Raw genomic sequence first — 15,410 nt, 5'->3', positions numbered from 1 at the left:
CCTGAGCAATTTGGTGAGACCCTGTCTCACAATTTAAAAAGGACTGGGGATGTAGTTCAGTGGTAAAGCTTTCCTAGGTTTAATCTCCGATTACTGCCACCCCCACCCCAATCCTGCCAAGCTAGAAGTCTAGCAAGGTTTGGCAATTGTTTTTTTTTTTTTTTTTTTAAAGGACATGAAATCCCTGTTGTGATAATAAAGGATTAATTATGTGATTAACTCTTAAATAACAGTACATTAATTGTTTAAATAGTATTATATATCAGATTATAAATTGCTTTGTTTTTTAAGTAATTTTAAAATATGTGACAGACTTTTGTAAATTAAACTGGAAATTTGAGGTTTCTGTCACATCTGCTTTACAAAAATTTGTTTTTATTGTCACTAAGCAAAGTTGACCAACTTGCCGAGCGCAGTGGCACACACCTATAATCCTAGTGGCTTAGGAGGCTGAGACAGGAGGATTGCAAGTTCAGAGCCAGCCTCAGCAAAAAGCAAGATGCTAAGCAACTCAGTAAAACCCTATCTCTAAATATAATAAAAAATAAGGCTGGGGATGTGGCTCAGTGGTCAGGTGCCCTGAGTTCAATCCCTGGTAACTCCACCCCACAATTGACCAATTAGTTATTTGAAATTTAGCTTCAGCCATAAACCTTGTTGGAGCTTAATTTTCTTCTGTATGAAAATATTATACTTTGTATGGAAATGAGACAATGAAACTCATTAATTTATACATTCATAATTATAATTAAAAATATCATGCTTGTGTTAGATGATTTTTTTTCTTTTCCCCAGCACTGGGGATTGAACCCAGGGCCTCATACATACTAAGCAGGTGCTCTACTGATGAGCTACATCATCAGTCCTTTTTAAAATTTTTATTTTGAGGTAGGGTTTTGCCAAGTTATCCAGGCTGATATTAACCTACAATCCTTCTGCCTCAACCTCCTGAATAGGCGTGTGCTACTGTGTCTGGCTATGTTAGATGATTTCTAAAGCCCTTTTCTGTTTTGTGGTTTTTATATCCTTCACCAAATAATTTTCTCCAAATTATTTTCCATGTAGTGCTCACATGGTCTTCTGAAGAAGCCATGGGTAGCTGTTGTAGCTGTCCAGATAAAGACACTGTCCCAGATAACCATCGGAATAAGTTTAAGGTCAGTAAAACCGGTTGAGCTATATATCTCACCACCTACTTGGATGTACTTCTTTTACTTAATATATCTTACCTTTTCACTTTTATCACTAGACTCTCATTTGCTTCCCTCCCCCTATCCTGCCTTTTTTTATGTGAATAAATGATGACATTTTCTTACTGACAATATGAAATTGTATTAGTCCAATTTTCATTAATATGACGAAATATCTGAGGCTAAATAATTACAAAGAAACTAGGTTGTTTTAGTCAACTTTTGTACTGCTGTGACCTGACTAGAAAAATTTTAAAGGAGGAAAAGTTTGTCCCCCGGAGTTTCAGAGGTCTGAGTTCATAGATAGTCAATTTTGTTGTTGTGGACCTGAGATGAGGCATAATAACATCATGGCTAAAGAGTGGAGGAGGAAACAGTTCGAGACAAGGCCTCCAGGAAGCAGAAAGAGAGACACTGCAGAGCAGGGACAAAATACATATCTTAAAGGCACATCCCCAGTAACCCACCTCCTGCAGCCACACCCTGTCTACAATGTACTGATTAGGTTAAGAGTCATGACCAAATCATTTCACCTCTGATCTTTCTTGTGTTGTCTCAAACACGAGCTTTTGGGGGATACCGTTTTTGAGGCTTGGCTCTGGCCCACTTGACTATACCACCTCATGGCAGATATAATCACAATGCTGGGAATGCATGCAAGAAATTTACTTTCCAAGACTGAAATCTAAAGAGTCACTGAGCACTAACTGAGGTCCCTCAAGAACTACCTTAATGCCGTCTGAGGGCATGCCCCAGTGTTAAGGAGCACCTCAACATCGCCACACGGTAGACGAAGCCTCTGATGCATGAACCCTTGGGGACTAGCAACATCCTAACCATAGTAGGAATCCTTTTTTATTTTTCATTTGGTCTTCTGTATTCAATTAACCATACAGTTCTGGTAATACTTTCTTTAAAATGTCATTTTATAAGTGCCTTTCAATTTCATCACCACCTGTTATTATAACAAATACTTGAGATAAATCAACTTATAGAGAATAGGTTTATTTTGGCTCACAATTTTGGAGGTTTCAATCCATGATCTATTTGCCCCCTTGCTTTGAGATTGTGACAAGATAGCAGTCCATCATGGCAGAGTACATGGTGGAGCAGAACTACCCACCTCATGGCAAAGAACAAAAAGAAGGAGGAGGAGGAGGATCTCAGTAATTTACTTCAAGGGCACACCCTTAATAACCAGAAGATCTCCCACTAGGCTCTACTTCTTAAAAGGTTCCACTGCTTTCCACTTGTGCCCCAGGCTTGGGTCTAAGCCTTTAGAACATAGGTCTTTAGGGGATACTTAAGATCTAAATTGTAGGGCTGGGGTTGTGGCTCAGCAGTAGAGTACTCGCCTAGCATGTGCGAGGCCCTGGGTTCAATCCTCAGCACCACATAAAAATAAATAAATAAAGATATCCAACTTAAAATATATATATATATTCATATTCTGACAATATGAAATTGTATTAGAAAAAAATATATAAAGAAAAAGATCCAAACTGTAGCACCACCTTTCCATTATAATTTTCATGCATACCTAGATGATTTCTTAATTGTACTTTATTCCAATCACCCTGTGACCCATCCTATAGTTGCCATCCTATTGATCTTCTTTCATCATTCATTAACCTGTTTGCTGCAATTCCTGTGGTATTTTGTTACATATAGGCTGAAAGCACCCATAGCTATTAAGTGTCTCATAATCTCTGCTCTAAGTCATAGCCTCTGGATTACACTAACCTAGTTTAGGTCACACCTCTCCTACTTTATAGTTTCGATCTTGGGCAGGGTACTTTATCACTAAGTCTTAATTGCATTTTAGTTTAGGGTTGTTACAAGGATTAAATGAGAAAAATATACATAAAGCACTTTACCTTGTCCCAGGGCAATAACTTCTCTATAAATGTTACCTGTTATTCTTAGTCTTGGACATGCTCAACAGTACAATACATTTCTTTACCTGAACTCTGTGCCAGTCTTATTTTGGTCTCTTTGAAAGGTATCTTCTTTGTTCTATTTTAGCATTACATATTCATTTTGTGTCCTACATCTCCTAAGCAACCAGATTTTCCCTCTTATTTGATTTCCTGTCTAAATTTAATTTTACCCCATGTCCAACTAAAGGCCCTCCTTTTCTTATATAAAGGTTTCTCCAATAACTGCAGATGACAGTTGCTACCTTCTACAGTCTCTGTTGCATTCATTTGTCAATTAATAATACAGAGTTTTGTAGTGTCAACTTTGTGTTTGTGTATCTTGTTTCTCCAGTAGGAGAGTAAATTCCTAACAGATGTGAACTAGGCATTATGCTATTACACATTTCTGCCCTATACACACACATTAGTTGATGAATGAACAACAAGCAAGTAACTGAATCAATCAGCAACAGTGCATTTTCCTGATGAATTGGTGAAATGTTTGTATGACTGTCATCTTCTTTTAGGTCATTAATGTGGATGATGATGGGAATGAGTTAGGTTCTGGCATAATGGAACTTACAGACACAGAATTGATTCTATATACCCGCAAACGTGATTCAGTAAAATGGCACTACCTCTGCCTGAGACGCTATGGCTATGACTCCAATCTCTTTTCTTTTGAAAGTGGCCGAAGGTGTCAAACTGGACAAGGTATTATCATATTTGAAATATTGTTTTTTAGTTATTTTATATACAGTTTTGAAATTAATATTTACTTTTCTCTTAAAAGAAAATTCCCCAAATAGGTGGGTTGTTAAGAAAAAATATAACAAACTTTGTATTTATCAAGCACGTATTAAGCACATTTTCTATGTCAGAAATTTTGACTTGTGTTAACTTTAAGGGGTAGGCCAGTAAGTGATTTTTTTCCTGTTAAATTGACTCAGTATCTATATTGTTTTTATTTGGGGAAAGAACCTAAACTTTGAGTTGAACGGAACAGGTTTTTTTGTTTATTTGTTTGTTTTGTTTTGTTACTTACTACTTAAATGGTCTTGGCAAGTTATTTGTCCTCTCCTGAACTTTATAAAAGGGGAATGGTAATACTTATGTTACAGATAAACAAGATAACGAAATAACTCTTAACAAGGGCTTGTTAAATGGTAAAGGATTACCTTGTTAATGGTGAGTTGAGCTCCCCCTGCTGTTAAAAGCAGAGTGGAGTAAGTGTAAACATCTTGTCTGCTTTGTTTTAGGTCATGTCTTTTAAATAAGTGAAAACTTTTCTGAGAACTCTATTATTGGGTTTATGTTTTGAAAAAGGGAATATCATTAATTTATCAAATTTATTTAGAAGGCCTTTTTTGCTGTTGGCAAAAGAAATGTTTTCTTGACAATTTTGTTTTTGACAGATGCTCTTATAACTTTTTTAAAGGTGTGGTTGCCATTTTTCCCTTTGGGCTTATATTTGTAGGAATCTTTGCCTTTAAGTGTGCCCGTGCAGAAGAATTATTTAACATGTTGCAAGAGATTATGCAAAACAATAGTATAAATGTGGTAGAAGAGCCAGTTGTAGAAAGGAATAATCATCAGACAGAATTGGAAGTACCCAGAACACCTCGAACACCTACAAGTAAGTAGCATTTTTCCCTCTCATAATTTGAATATTAGACTATGGGAAATATCAGATATAAGCTGTATATTATGAATATTTTTATAGCACTAGAAATCACCATTTATTTATAGAAGCATGTTTATCAATTTTTAAAAACTGTTAGCTATAATTATAAGCATTTTAAATATGTTTAAAAAATGTTTATCTAAAATATGGGTGGGGGAATGTTGTTTTTGCTCTAATTTCTATATGTCTCACAAGAAACCTCTTTCTTAATCCTTAGTCAGATTAGATTCTTATTCATTTTTATTCTCTCTGCCCCTACCCCCATATCCCTGCCTTCTTAAACCAATAAACAAAACTTAGCTCCAGGGTTTGCTGCTCAGAACTTACCTAATGGATATCCCCGATATCCTTCATTTGGAGATGCTTCATCTCATCCTTCAAGCAGACATCCTTCTGTAGGAAGTGCTCGCTTACCTTCAGTTGGTGAAGAATCTACACATCCTTTGCTTGTGGCTGAGGAACAAGTAAGCATGTGCTCCTGTATAACAGTGATGATGATTGTATGTAAAGTGTTATGCTAATTCTTGAATATTTTTCTACTTTTACAGTCAACAGTTGAGGAAATTAACGTATTTGCTGTCATATCTCAAACATGTACAGGTTATCAGGGAAATAGCATTGTAGTAGTTTGTGGGTTCATAGAAAAGGTGTATCTGTAGATTGAGAAACTTGTACTTAACAGTCAGTTTCCATTGTAATAATCTCCAATGGATCAAGAATTTATGTGGCCTGATATGGTGGAACATGTCTGTAATCCAGTTGCTCAGGGGCTGAGGCAGCAGGATTGCAAGTTCAAAGCCAGTCTCAGCAATTTAGTGAGTCCCTAAGCAACTTAGCAAGACCCTGTCTCAAAAAAATATATAAAAATGATTGGGGATGTGGCTCAGTGGTAAAGCACCCCTGGATTCAATCCCCAGTACTAAAGGGAAAAAAATAATTATGCTGCTTTTCATATCTTAATCTTATAATCACTGAACTACTAGTAGAAAGGTAGATATTGTTGATGTTGTTATGGAGCTAGGTTTCTGACTATTCTGATTTTCATTTGTGGAATGAAACATCTGGTTGACCATCATCTATTTATTAACTCACCTTTTGTAAAACCATAAGATTTTTCAGCATCAGAGATTTTTAGTGTTTTTAAAGTAAATTTCTTTGTGTTCTTTACATAGTAAACAAGTTCTTACATTGTTTATTTTGATTATATTTTTCCCCAGTGTTGCCTTTCATTCTTAAATCTTAAAAAATTTTTTAGACTTCCAAATATTTTTATATCATCTCTCCAAAATGCCATTGAGCTTTTTAAAGAAGTGATTCTTTCTTTCTTCCTTTCTTTCCTTTTTTTTTTTTTTTAAATAGTGATGATTTCTTACTGTGTGTTATTTATTTTATATCTTCATTTTAGGGTTTTTCTCTATATACAATAGTCAGATAATCAATAAATAGTAATAATTTTATCTTTTCCTTTTCAATACTTGTTATTTCTTATTCTTGAATCATGTTTAATGCACTGATAAGAATTCGTAGAACAACAGCAAAGTGATAATCCCTATTTTATTTCTGATTTTTTTAATAGAATGTTTTTCATGTTTCACCATCAAGTGTAACACTGCATGTTAAAGTAGTTATTCATTTACCAAAGTAGGAAAATATTTTAGATATTTTTATAATTCTCCCCTCTCCCTACCTGGTTTGTTTGTTTTTGGGGGGATAGTACCAGGGATTGAATCCCAAGGCATTTAGCCAAGAAGCCACATCCCCACTTCTTTTTATTTTTTATTTTGAGACAGGGTTTTGATAAGTTGCTTAGGTCTCAGCCTCCCAAGTCACTGGGCTTATAGCCACCATGCCTGGCTCTCTGCCTTTTTATTAGTTAAAAAAAAAAAAAAAAAAGGTGCAAAAGTCTTAAGAGTAGATTTGAGAGCTGGGCATAGTGGTGTGTGCCTGGTAATCCCAGCAACATGGGAGCCTGAGGCAGAAGGATGGCATGTTCGAGGCTAGCCTCAGCAAAAGTGAGGCCGCTAAGCAACTCAGTGAGACCCTGTCTATAAATAAAATACAAAATAAGGCTGTGGCTCAGTGGTAGAGTGCCCCTGAGTTCAATGCCCGGTACCAAAAAACTTTTGGTAAAGTGATGGGGTCAGACTTTTAAGTTTTTAGTTATTTATTTTTAAATAAGTTACTGATTTACTTTGTTTCATTTTAGATACATACCTACGTCAACACTACAGGTGTGCAAGAAGAACGGAAAAATCGCACAAGTGTGCATGTCCCATTGGAGGCAAGAGTTTCTAATGCTGAATGCAACACACCAAAAGAAGAACCAAGTAGTATTGAAGACAGGGACCCTCAGATTCTTCTGGAACCTGAAGGAGTCAAATTTGTTTTAGGACCAACCCCTGTTCAGAAGCAATTAATGGAAAAGGAGAAACTGGAGCAACTTGGAAGAGATCAAGTTAGTGTAAGTGGTGCGAATAACACAGAATGGGACACTGGCTATGACAGTGATGAACGAAGAGATGCACCCTCTGTTAACAAACTGGTATATGAAAATATAAATGGGCTATCTATCCCTAGTGCCTCAGGGGTCAGGAGAGGTCGTCTGACATCTACCAGTACCTCGGATACCCAGAATATCAACAACTCAGCTCAGAGAAGAACTGCATTATTAAACTATGAAAATTTACCATCTTTGCCTCCAGTTTGGGAAGCCCGCAAGCTAAGTAGGGATGAAGATGACAACTTAGGACCAAAGACCCCATCTCTAAATGGCTACCATAATAATCTAGATCCAATGCATAACTATGTAAATACAGAGAATGTAACAGTGCCGGCAAGTGCTCACAAAATAGAATATTCAAGGCGTCGGGACTGTACACCAACAGTCTTTAACTTTGATATCAGACGCCCAAGTTTAGAACACAGGCAGCTCAATTACATACAGGTTGACTTGGAAGGTGGCAGTGACTCTGACAACCCTCAGACTCCAAAAACACCTACTACTCCCCTTCCACAAACCCCTACCAGGCGCACAGAGTTGTATGCTGTGATAGACATCGAGAGAACTGCTGCTATGTCAAATTTGCAGAAAGCACTGCCACGAGATGATGGTACATCTAGGAAAACTAGACATAATAGTACTGATCTGCCCATGTGAGCCTGGAAAGCATTATGTTGTTTGCACCTTTGTGAAGTTTTTTAAAATGAAGATGCAAGTGCTTCATTTTCATTTCTACACTAACTCCTTTTATAGACTGATAAAAAATTTTTCTGAATATTTCATGCGCATCTTTAACTAAAGGGAATTAATGTAGAGCAGGTACTCCTTAAAGAAGACTAATTTCATTATATACTACTCATTATTGTATAGCAGCATTCCCATTTTCACAGTGCCTATTTAAAATGAGAGTTGAAATGAATGACATGCTGGTTGATTTTTATTCAACATTCTGGACTTATGTGTATCTTTCATGTCTAAGTCGTGGTTGGCATTTAAAACTTTTTATAAAGCCTCTTGATAATGTGCATTGCTAACACATAACTCTAGGGCTTTGAAAGTAATATTTGCAGATTCACTTCACAGTATGTGGCCTCCAGCATGTTAACCTGAGGAATCCTTTATTTCACTAGTTAAAGGCTTTTTGACTTGAGCCAAAACATATGAAAAGGAAACAGAAATACCACACCTCCTTTGATAGCAGTCAGCTCCTTTGCCTTCAGTGTTACTAGAAAGAGTCTGTGTCATGAATATAGTTTGCTGTTGGTGTGTGCTGAAAGACAGGCAGGAGATAAGATTTTCTGTTTACTCATCTCATGATGTGATTTGAAGGGCATGTTTGGGTATCTTACTCAGAAACAAGTAGGCTTAAGAATCAGTCTCAGGTCACTTTACCCAAAAACATTTTTTGAAAATCTGAACCAAGATCTGTTGAATTTTCTCTCCTATAGCTTATTGGTGACACATTGTTTTCTGGAGGCTTTTGTGTCATTTGGTTCCCATTTAACTTCAATTTCTTAGTGTTTGGGATGTCATATTTTGTTGTTTAATGTCTTTATCAATTTAAAATGTTTGAGTTTGTATATAGTTTTGAAATTGGATTCTGTGTTCATTGTTTCTTAGTTTGCATTTTTGTCAACTTATGGTTTTGAAGGTTCATTTGGAACTTACTGTTATTCTATAACAGAGTTGTCCTTGTCCAGTATTTATTTATATGCTATTTACTTTTTAAGTTGAAAAAACCATTTTCTCAATTTTAAATTTCTCTTCTGTCTATATGCGATATCTTTAGCAGCTGAGAAAAAAAGAAAAATCCTTTCAACATGCAAAGTTCCCTAAAGGTACTGTGTTTTCTCTGTAGACACTCTCCTCAGCACTTTAGCAGGGATTCCCTCAGCTACATTGCTGCAGTTGTACTCTTGCTCACTCTGCTGTTCCTTGGCTCTGCTGTCCTTTCACTTGTAGTCAGATTTCTGATTATCCCTCGATTTCAGTGGAATGTTAATATTGTTGCCAGCATAGCAGGTACAGTGGAAGTCTTGTAGTAATGAGATTGTGTCATAATTTAGAGTTTAAAATGAACGGAAGTTTATATATACTGAGGAGAGTTCAGAAGTCAAACTATTGGAAAATCAATGTTCCATATTCCAAAACACTAGAAAATACAAGAGAAGATTGAGTAGAAAGAAGGTTGGGTAACCTTGCAAAATATTTTATTGTTTTTCTCTAAATATGAGGAAGTTTGAGATTGTGGTCTGGATCTACCAGATGTAACTAAGGTTAATTTAGTAAGAAAACATTTCAGTTATATAACATCCAATTTATCCAATAAATAACCTAGTGATAGAAGAATGAATGGATTAGCAGAACAATAGAGTGGGACCATTATTTAAAAAAAATACTACAGGTATCTTTTTCGTCATTTTCAGTGCCATTATTTTATTAGCATAGCAAGAATTTTGTCATCCCCCCCCCACCGTGAACTTGGTGCTTATTAAAAGGTTCATTGTTCTCTTAAAAAGAGCAGTGGTGTAGATGTTCAGTTTTCCTGATTCCATTTTTAATATGTTGTTCCATTTTTATCCTTTCTTCTGAGTAGATTGCTAATTGTGCCAAATTTATGTACTGGTTTTTTGTAATATGGAAGAAGAATTATTATGGAACCAATGCACATGGTTTTCTCTGAAACAAGCAGTCAAGGCAGAATATAAATCTCCAAATGAAAGGGCTGATCTGTTTATTCATTTTGGAGGTTGGTTACTTTATTTTTTCCCTCATCTTTTTTACTTTTTCCTCCAGATTCTAATTTAGTTTTTATATTTTTTTAGGTAACTAAGATAATCAGTACAATTTATGCTTTAAATGCTGTGTGCTTTAAAAATGAAAATGGGACCAATTTGTCTGCTAAGAAGTTGATTTTAAGGTACTATAAGAATATTAGGAAGAGATATACAACTGGTGTTAATTCTGGATGTCTTCTGGAAGTCACCTGTAATCCTATTTAATGAAAAGTAAGTTAGAATACTACTTGTCCTTCACAGTAGTCTAGTAATGGGTAGTAAGCCCTGTCCTGGAAGAATGTACCTATTACCAGGTGCATTTTAGATTGCAATATTTTACTGGCATATAATTGTGGCCATATGTCTCTGATTTTCTGAGACTAATCTAATTTTAGATATATGGTTTTGTTCATTGAACATGTGATTCTACTTTTTGGCTTTGGAAATATAATCATTGTTCATTTGGGTTTCCCAGTAGAACCCTCTTTTATCCATATTGATCATAACAACATTTATCCCAGACCAGGGTTGGAAGCTGATATGGGTATTACCTATGTTTTTCTTAGTGTTTTATTTCACAGTTTGATTTTCCTTTTAAAAATGAAAATACGGTGCCTTCCCTCTCTCCAGGAAGATTGGCAAAAAGTTCCTTTTATTGACTGCTGCTGTGGAGTGATGAGATACGCACTTTACTCTTGAAGACTCAGTAAAAAGCTTTTCACTTCTCAGTATATCCAGAATAGATCGCATGTGGGACTTAAAAAAATTTGCCAAGCAGTTTTTGTTTTTATAGATATTAATGTTGACCCTCCCTGCCCCCAGTTCAATGTTATTAGAATAAGTCAAACTGATGTTTATCTTCCTACCCACTTCCCAAACTTTGTGGCACAGTATATAAAAATGTACCTCAGTAATGTTCTGTTAAAAATGGGACAGGGGCCTTATGTTTTCATAATTTACAACAATGTGCCATCAGGTGTTTGCCTCAAGTTAAAGATTTTTAACAAACTGACAAGTGCTTCCCAGTTTCCCCCTGTGCTGTTCCTAACCCATAATGCCTAAGTGTTTTGTGCAATGTGTAGTGTGTGTATAAATACATATATTTGGGAAATAGACATACCATCAAAGGCATCATTCAGAAGTAACTGATGTATTGGCATCTCATTCATATTTCTGATGTGTGAGGTATGTGGTACTAATTACCTTTTCCTTGATGTTTGCCAAATTTGAATAAAGGCATTGGTACGAAATTACAGAATGTATAGAAAATGTTTTTGGCTTGAAAAATTAACAAATATTTTATGACATACCACAATATACTCTGCCCAAACCAGCACCCTATCTATCTTTTCCCTGTTCTTTACATCTCTGTTCCCCATCCTTACTTCCTCATTTTTTGGGGGTATAACATTTCTTTTGTAGCATCATTATAGTTGCAATTTATGACAATTGGGCGATATAGCATGGAAACAGACTGGTATCAATAGTACAGTAGTCACCAGTGTGCCACATTTGCATTAGTAAATGCAAAATATACGTTTTATAAAGGACAAACTTTGTGTTATGTTTTTATTTGCATTGTATAATATTGTAAGATTATTGTATGTCCTAATTTGCATAATAAATGTTTTTTTCCTACATAAAGGCATAAATATAGCAACTTTGTATAAAGGTAGCTTATTAGATTTTTAATTTTTTCTTTTATAAAAATTGTCTAACAGTGGGACTACCATTGCCAAATTGTATATGAAATATGAATTTTACCCCCATAATTAATTTCTTTTAAAAACATTCCATATTTCTCTAATAAAAGACATAAGTGATACTGTACTATGCACAAATTGTATTTTAATGCTGTTTCATATCAGCATTTAAAATTTTGGTTTGCATTTTTAATCTTGGCAAAACTTAACCACTGTTAATTTAAATAAAACTTTGTTGTATATGTAACATCATTTGCCCTCTGTCCCTTCCCACCCTTTGTTCTCTATTTCTCCCTATCAGTGCCAACTTCATACATTTTGTAGCATGGCAATAAAATACAACTTTTACACTGAGGCCGAGTGTGGCTTTTTGGAGGAAGTGGGGTTGGGAGGATTGCCCTCTAGTTGTTCTTTGCATATAACTTTTTGCTATATAAGCCATGTTATCAGACATGAGAAGTTATATATGATGTAAACATGCTTTTAAGGACAAGTGTGAATGTGCTTTTAAGATTAATTTTTGTCATAACAAATAACTAATTTTTTTATCTTTGGAAAAGTCAGATTCTTGAAGTACAATCAAACCTTTATTAACTGGAGTACTTAAAGAATAAGCTAATAATTGAATTTTGTTCAACAAGGGCTAAGCAACACATTTTTAAAATCCTTATTTATTGTAGAGTACTAGAAGACTTTACTGTTCTAAAAATTATAATATGTAAAATGTGGTTTAATCTTAGATGATGTAGCATCTTGCAATGCCTTACTGTTGTCATTCTGGCATAAATATCCACAATGAGGTACTCAAGTTGATACTGGAAGCTGAGCTGACTATACACTGACCTTAAGCATTCATGAAAACTGCTTTGTTGAATAAAATCTGATCTGAGTTCTTATGGTCACTTTCCCCTTCTTGCCAAAAGTAGATTGCAATAAAACCCAATAAAAGTTTGGTTGGATACCTATTTAAAGTTTTATTGTATTTCTATTTCATGCATTCCTTGAAACTTTATGATAAAGGTTTTATTTCTTGGTCTTATATCACTGCCTTCATTTTCAAAGTAAATATATATCATGTTAAAGATTAGGTGATTATTTGATGTGCTTTCTCACAGTTTTGTCTCCATTTTTATGGTCAAACTTGTGGTTCTGTACTCTGGGATTCTAAACCTGATTTTTAGCCATTGAGTGAGATTGCAAAGCCTAGTTGAGTACAGCTCTGAGATGGAGGTCATTTTATATGATGTAGGGGGTAGACAACCTAACAAATGATTGGGTGCTTATACTTTGTGCCACACACTAGAGAATGCTTGAATTGTTTACAGTGTCGTAGTAAGGATTGCATCTTAGAAAACCAACACATTCTTAGAATTTAAAAATTTGTTTGGCCAGGTGCAGTGGCGCACGCTTATAATTCCAGCAGCTCTGGAGGCTGAGGCAGGAGGATTGAGAGTTCAGAGCCAGCCTCAGTGAGGCTCTAAGCAACTCAGTGAGACCCTGTCTCTAATAAAATGTTAAAAAGGTCTGGAGGGGCTGGGGTTATGGCTCAGTGGTAGAGCGCTTGCCTAGCAAGTGTAAGGCACTGGGTTCAATCCTCAGCACCACATAAAAACAAATAAAATAAAAGTACTATATCCATCTACAACTAAAAAAATTTTTTTAAAAAAGGCTGGAGTTGTGGCTCTAATTACCCCTGAGTTCAATTTCCAGCATCCTCCCCCCAAAAAAAATTGTTTGAATTATTTATGTATTTTACCTTTGAAACTCTTTTGAGGAGAGTTGCTATTCACATGCCCTTACTTAATGAATGTGAGCCAGATCCTATGCTAGTTAGATAACAGCCTTTGTCCTTAAAAGAATTTACAGTTAGTCATCCTTGTTTTAGTCAGCTGTGTCACTGCTGTGACTAAAGGACCCAACCAGAACAACTATAGAGGAGGAAAAGTTTACTTAGGGGCTCACAGCTTCAGAGGTCTTAGTCTATCGAAGGTCTGCCTCATTCAGGGCTCAAGGTGAGGCAGAACATCACAGCAGAACAGTGGTAGAGGGAAGCAGCTCACATGGTAATCAGAAAGCCAGAGAGAGAGATGTCACTCTCCAGATACAAAATATATACCCCCATAGCCAAACCCCCAATGAACCACTTCCTCCAGCCATACCCCAGTCACCACTCACTCAATCCCATTAGGGATTAGTTCACTAATTAGTTTAAGGTTATGACCCAATCATTTCTTCTCCAAACCTTGCATTGTCTCACCTGTGAGCTTTTGGCAGACACTACATATAAATTTCATTGATTGTTTCTTTTGCTAAGAAACTTTTTTTAGTTTGAATCTGTCCCATTTATTGATTCTTGATTTTATTTATTGTGCTTTAGTAGGAGTCTTGTTAAGGAAGTTGGGGCCTAATCCAACGGGATGAAGATTTGGGCCTACTTTTTCCTCTATTAGGCTCAGGATCTTTGTTCTAATTCCTAGGTTCTTGATCCACTTTGAGTTGAGTTTTGTGCATGGTGAGAGATAGGGGTTTAATTTCATTTTGCTGCATATGGCTTTCCAGTTTTCCCAGCACCATTTGTTGAAGAGGCTATCTTTTCTCCAGTATATGTTTTTGGTGCCTTTGTCTAGTATGAAAGGATAACTATATTTATGTGGGTTTGTCTCTGTGTCTTCTATTCTGTACCATTGGTGTACATGCCTATTTTGGTGCCAATACCATGCTGTTTTTGTTACTATAGCTTTATAGTATAGTTTAAGGTTTGGTATTGTCATGCCTCCTGCTTGTGAAAAATATTCTTGCTAAGGATTGCTTTGGCTATTCTGGATCTCTTTATTTTTCTAAATGTATTTCATGATTGCTTTTTCTATTTCTATAAGGAATGATGTTGGTTTTTTAAAAAATATTTTTAGTTATAGATGGACACAATACCTTTATTTATTTTTACATGGTGCTGGGGATTGAGTGCCTTACACATGCTAGATAAGTGCTCTACCATTGAGCTACAACCCCAGCCCATGATGTTGGGGTTTTAATTGAAATCGCATTGAATCTGTATAGCGCTTTGGGTACTATGGCCAGCTACAGCCCCAGCCCCATTTTGACAATATTAATTTTGCCTATTCAAGAGCATAAGAGATTTTTCCATCTTCTAAGGTCATCTTCAGTTTCTTTGTTTAGTGTTCTGTAGTTTTCTTTTTTTTAAAGATATTTTTAGTTATAGATGGACATAATACCTTTATTTATTTTCATGTATTTGCTGAGGATCGAATCCGGTTCCCCACAAATGCCATGTGAGCCCTCTACCACTGAGCCATGGCCCCAGCCCCATGTAGTTTTTGTTATAGAGGTCTTTCACCTCTTTTGTTAGTTTGATTCTCAAGGATTTTTTTTTTTTTTTTTTTTTTTTGGTTAATGTGAATGGGTTGTTTTCCTAATTTCTCTTTCAGAGGATTCATCACTGATGTATAGAAATGCATTTGATTTATGGATATTGATTTTATATCCTACTTTGCTGAATTCACTTATTCTAGAATTTTTCTGGTAGAGTATGTTAGGCTTTCTTGAAGGCTAAACTCAGAATTGGCACAATGTCGGTTCTCCTGCATTCTATGAAATTATGAGTCCTACCCGAATTCTC

At 35.7% G+C, this 15,410-nt stretch overlaps 1 protein-coding gene across 2 annotated transcripts in view; it reads left to right on the top strand.

Annotated features, from left to right (window-relative positions):
* The window catches only part of Frs2 (fibroblast growth factor receptor substrate 2), a 122,107-nt gene extending 109,369 nt beyond the window's left edge, over positions 1 to 12,738 (top strand). For both annotated transcript variants that reach the window (XM_027923695.2, XM_071609693.1), the window contains exons 4-8: positions 1,066 to 1,157; positions 3,637 to 3,823; positions 4,587 to 4,745; positions 5,094 to 5,257; positions 7,000 to 12,738. In XM_027923695.2, the coding sequence (XP_027779496.1) occupies positions 1,066 to 1,157; positions 3,637 to 3,823; positions 4,587 to 4,745; positions 5,094 to 5,257; positions 7,000 to 7,950 (1,553 nt within the window). In that variant the 3' untranslated portion in view covers positions 7,951 to 12,738. The remainder of the gene's footprint in view (positions 1 to 1,065; positions 1,158 to 3,636; positions 3,824 to 4,586; positions 4,746 to 5,093; positions 5,258 to 6,999) is intronic.
* Positions 12,739 to 15,410: the final 2,672 nt, after the last annotated feature.

This window comes from Marmota flaviventris, chromosome 3, assembly GCF_047511675.1.
Source record: "Marmota flaviventris isolate mMarFla1 chromosome 3, mMarFla1.hap1, whole genome shotgun sequence".
In the NCBI taxonomy this organism is placed as follows: domain Eukaryota; kingdom Metazoa; phylum Chordata; class Mammalia; order Rodentia; family Sciuridae; genus Marmota; species Marmota flaviventris.
Note: the sequence above shows the minus strand (reverse complement) of the source record. Positions and strands in the feature narration are given on the sequence as shown.